This window comes from Monoraphidium neglectum (genome assembly GCF_000611645.1).
Source record: "Monoraphidium neglectum strain SAG 48.87 unplaced genomic scaffold scaffold04187, whole genome shotgun sequence".
Classification (NCBI taxonomy): domain Eukaryota; kingdom Viridiplantae; phylum Chlorophyta; class Chlorophyceae; order Sphaeropleales; family Selenastraceae; genus Monoraphidium; species Monoraphidium neglectum.
This window is the reverse complement of record NW_014009442.1, coordinates 1-4,911: the sequence shown is the minus strand read 5'-3', so window position 1 is coordinate 4,911 and position 4,911 is coordinate 1. Positions and strand designations below refer to the sequence as shown.

General features: G+C 65.3%; 1 protein-coding gene across 1 annotated transcript; it reads left to right on the top strand.

The window, feature by feature from the left end:
- Positions 1-430: 430 nt before the first annotated feature.
- On the top strand, positions 431-4,383 carry MNEG_13997 (hypothetical protein; the record flags this gene model as incomplete). Its single annotated transcript, XM_014037531.1, has 9 exons — positions 431-636; positions 1,393-1,741; positions 2,234-2,249; positions 2,405-2,618; positions 2,869-2,936; positions 3,287-3,355; positions 3,585-3,724; positions 4,138-4,272; positions 4,363-4,383. The coding sequence occupies 9 exons, from the start codon at positions 431-433 to the stop codon at positions 4,381-4,383; spliced, it is 1,218 nt and encodes a 405-aa protein (XP_013892985.1).
- Positions 4,384-4,911: the final 528 nt, after the last annotated feature.

Sequence of the window (4,911 nt, the reverse complement as noted above, 5' to 3'; positions counted from 1 at the left end):
GAAGGGGAGGGCGGCGGGGGCGAGCCGGCTGGGGGAGAGGAGGCGGGGGCAGAGGCGGCGCCGCCGGCGGTGGACTGCGCGCAGTGGGTGGCGAACGCCGCGGTGGCGGGCGACGCGTTCAGCTGGCACGTGGATGCGGATCCCTGCACTTTCCCAGACTCGCCCTGGGTGGATAGGGTCGGCCGGTGGGCGGATAGGGGGGGGGTACCGCCTGAGTTTTGGGGGTGAACCGCGGGGCTGAGGCTGCGATGCTCACAGCGTCGGAGACGGTTTGCTTCTCGGAGGGGGCCGATATCGCCCCTGGAGTGGCGTTGGCACGCCGCCTGGCAACACCAACCAGCCATCAGCTGTGCCTCTCCAGGGGTCTCTTGGAATCCACGCCTTCGCATGCTGACCCCCACGTTCCTTCCCTCCAAAAACGAGGTTTAAAATGTCAAACACCGATCTCTCCCGCAGCTACTTCAACCGGGAGCCGGGGCGGCCGGTGTTTGTGTCGCTGCTGGTGTACCTGGATGACTCATGGCCGAAGGACCACGATGCAGAGACGCTCGTGCTGGATGCGGCCACCGACTGCGGGCTGCTCATCCGGCCCAAGCCGGGCCGCGCGGTGCTGATGCACCAGGACGCGGTGCACAGGTGGGGGCCGGCGATCTGGAGATCTGGTGCTCTTGGAGGGAGTGTGTGATCTGGGGTCTGAGTGGTTGGGGCGGTTTTGGGGGTTGCTTTTGAGCTTGGGCCTGCTTGAATCGGACGGCTGGGCCTCGCCTGGGGTGGGGGGGCGAAATGTGCGGGATGGGGGCGGCGCCGCGATGGGAGGGCCGACAGGCACACGCACCCGATGTGGGATTGCCCGTCGTCTTGCACGCAGCTGCGACGCTGCGCTCGCTGTGCGACGCCGCGCTCGCTGCTCGAGTGTGATGTATTGAGCGCGTGCGTCGCATTCGCGGGTCGCGGGGGGCCCTTAATCGCACGTGTGCGGGCGCCCCAGGGGTCACCCCTGCCGAGGAGACCATTAGTATCTGGTGATCTTCATATCATTGCGTGTATATGTGTGGTGTATAATGATCACAATGATTACATATGTGTCAGTCTTCTTGGCGCAGGGCCGAGCACACGGCAAGCGGCGGCCGCCTGCACAACAATGGGGCGGCAGCCCGAGCGCCGCCCAGGGCCGTCCACTGATGCCGCTTCGGTTCACGGGCAGAGCCTTGCCCGCGTTCTTGTGCGGGGCATGCCTCATGCTTCGCCCCTCTCAAGTCACTTGCACATTGAGCCCTCAAGTCACGTGCACAATCTGTTGGATCTCATGCACCCGCATCGAACGCGGGTGACCGCTGGGCTTTGCAGCAATCCCTGATCCGAGTTCATCCCATCTGCCGCCGCCTGCCGCAGGCTGTCAGCCCCGTCGGCCGGCGCGGGGCGGCCGCGCTACAGCCTCGTGTGGAAGTTAGTCATGCTCCCGAAGCCGCCCGGTGACGTCACCGCAGGCGGCGAGGCGGCCGCCGCTCCCGCGGCGCTCGAGGGCTCGGCGGGGACAGCGGGGAGGGGCGGCGGCGCGTGGGGGTTAGGGGGCGCGCTTTGCCTTTCGCGGCCGGAGTGGGGGGAGGCGACGTACTTTGGGAGCGCGGCCCGCCTGCAGGCGCTGGTCCGGGGCGCGGGGAAGCGCGGCGACAGGGGCGGAGGGGGCGCCGGGGCCAGAGGGGGTGTCGGCGCAGGGGCCAGAGGGGGCGTGGGCGCAGGGGTGGGCGGCGCGGGAAGCTGATGCACCTGCTTTGGGCTGAGAGTAGTTGATTGAGCAGGATGCCAGAGTTGGAGAGGACTGATGCGCATGCGTTTGCAGCTGAGTGAGTGCGAGACCTGGCATGCAGGGGGCATGCATGGCACCAGGTTGGGGGCATGGGAGAAGGCCACCCCCACAGCGTCTGTGCCTGCGACTGAAAGCACCATGAAAATTTCAAATCGTTGCAATTGAAGCGCGCGGGGCATCCTGGTTGACTGCAGCCCCGCCCCGTGGCCCTTGGCATGTGCCCCTCGTGAGAGTCCATGCCACTGCGCCTTGTGTTGAGAAAATGCAAGCAATTGGAATGTCGTAACTGCAGCTATCAATACTTCGTTTCTTTCAGCCTGTTGTGGTCCATCACCTGACACCCGCCACCTGCTCGCTCGGAATCAAGCCAGTTCGCGAGTGAAAGCCATGCAAGTCATGCGTGCGAGTCCTACCCCTCTTGCTCAGCCCAGGCGTATTGCCGGTGAGCAGCCGCAACATAATCAAGACGCGACCACGCCGTGCTGTGCAGCTGGCTGGGGGGAGCCCACATGCCCGCTGCCGCAGTGCCGTGCGCGCCGGCAACGCCGCCGCCCCGATGCCGAATAACGGACTCGCTCACACCCTGCCGCCCTCTAGGGCTGTGCGGCGCCGCCGCTCGCCAGCCCGCCCCCGCCGCGCGCCGCCGGGTGTCCGTGCGCATCGCCGAGGTGTCCGAGGCTGTTGCGGCCGCCAACGGCGTGGCCACCAACGGCGTCCCGAAAATCGTGATCCCGCCGCCGGCTCCGGCGCCGGCGCCGGCGCCTGTCATATCTCCAGAGGCGTTCCGCGACATCGTGCCCCCTGCGAAGGCGTGAGTGTGATTGTCATCCGCAACCCCCGCGACTTTGCATGTGCTGCGCCGGCCGATTGCCTGGTGTGTCCGTGCTGCGCCGTGTCGTGTTGTGCACACATCCGAGCCTCAAAGCCGAGCACGCAGCTCCTCGGCTGCTTTATACAAGCCACAGGCCGTTCAGCTCGACCCAGCCCAACCTGCCTCACGTGCCCGCCCCACCCGCACACATACGCGCACGCACATACGCCGCCGCTTCGCCCCGCCACAGGTATGAGACCGTTGTGGGACTGGGGGCGGCCAGAACCACCATGCCATGGCAGAAGGTGCTGTTCATGGGTGAGCCTTCCACCATCTCCCAAGCACACCCTCCCTCCCCCAACACACACACATACACACACATACACACATGCATACACACACGTGCACACATACACACAAACTTCAGTCATGTTGTAGCGGGGTCACTCTGCATATGCTGACCCAGATGGGCGCCAGGGGGCGGGGCTGCTGGGCAAAATCGTGTGTGTATATGTGTGTGTTTTTTTTTGGGGGGGGGGTGAGTTGCTTGCAACGTGCACCGCTCAGACCCGTATGGTATCAGCAGCGCTCCCTGTGCGCCGTGGCGGCGGTACAGCCGAGCCCAGTCCATCTCCGCCGCCCCCCTTGACTCACCATGACATCATCAGGCGTCCTGGCTGGGATATACATCGGCCTCGGCGGCCTGCTGCTGCTGACCGTGGGCGGCAACTGCCCTGGTGGGTGGCGCGGACGCAGTCCTTGCACGCGGTTTTCGCAGTCGAGCCCTGCGAACAAACCGTGTCGTTGCAGCCCCAGGAGCAGTTGCCATGTCCCCCGAAGCACTTTTTGATTCGTCAGCCCGACCTTGTCAGCCTCCGGCCGCCCCCGACACGCCGCCCAAGCAAGCGCTTCGCGAGTTTCCCGCTCAGCAGCGCCGCCGACACCTCCCCTCCGCCCCGCGCGCAGGCCTGGCGGCCTCGAACCCCGGCCTACAGAAGATGGTGGTGGGGTCGTTCGGGCTGCCTGTTGGGCTGATCCTCGTGATGGTGTGCGGCGCAGAGCTCTTCACGGGCAACGTGGCGCTCATGACAGCGGCCGCCATCGAGGTGCGTTGCGCGGAGTTGATCGCGTGGGTGTGTACGAGGCGAATGGGAGTGGGTTGTCATGGCTGCGTGACGAGTGAGTGCGTGTTTGCGTGTGTTGAGTGTGTATACGAGTTAATGTGTGTGCGGGCAGGCGAGCGAGCACGGCGATGAGTGTGTGTGTGTGTGTGTGTGTGTGTATGTGTGTGTTCGTGACTGCAGGGGTCGACGCTAAATCGCAGCTGCATCTTGTGCACCTTGAATCATATATCGGAATAGTGGTTACAGACATGGCTGCTGCTTTTCAAAGCATAGCCGGCCCTTCAGGCTGGCAATCAACCCCCAGAATCTGTAACACTGTAGCACACCTCATCAGCATGTATGCCTCAACGCCCCGCACCCCTGCCGGCAACCCCCCTCCCCCAACCACCGCGCAGCGCAAGGCGACGCTCCAGCAGGTGGCGAGCAACTGGGCGCTGTCTTTCACGGGTAACATGCTCGGCGCGGCGCTGCTGGTGTGGATTGTGGCGGCCACCGGGCTGATGACCCCGGCTTCATCCGCCGGCCCCATTGTGAGTGCCCCGGGCAGCCGCAGGGCCGGGCAGTTGGGGCTGGGCGACAAGGGGCGTATTTTCAGTCCTGACCGCCTCCGCTGTCTGTAGTTGGAAGGGAGAGCGGCATAGATTGCGGGTGGTGCCCCTGACCTGGGCTTGTTCGAGTGCAGGCCCCGCACTGGGACCAATATTCGGAGAAACCCACCATGTGGATGCAGCATTGCCGAGCGCGGGCGGTTGCAGAGCCTGCTGTGAAGGCATGCAGCAGGCGGCAGCGGCGGCGCGGTTTCCACCGCCCATCCCCCCATCCCCCTCACCTTGTCCCCGCACCCGCGTCGCGGCACCCTTGTATACTCGCCCCGCAGGCGTCCGCGGTCGCCAAGACGTCCCTGACGTTCTCCCAGGCCTTCAGCCGCGCGGTGGTCTGCAATTGGATGGTCTGCCTGGTGGGTGCACCGCTGACACGCCGCCCATGCGCAAGAAACGCCTCGGGCAGTTGTTTCCGTTGGTTTCGCTGCCACCACGAGCAAAAGCACGCGAGACCCGCGGCGGCGGCCGCTCGACCGCCGTCCCCTGCCAGCCGCAACCGCTCACTCAAAATCACAAAAACCCTAAACCTGAGCCCCACCCCTGACCCCCTAGACACCCCCTCCATAC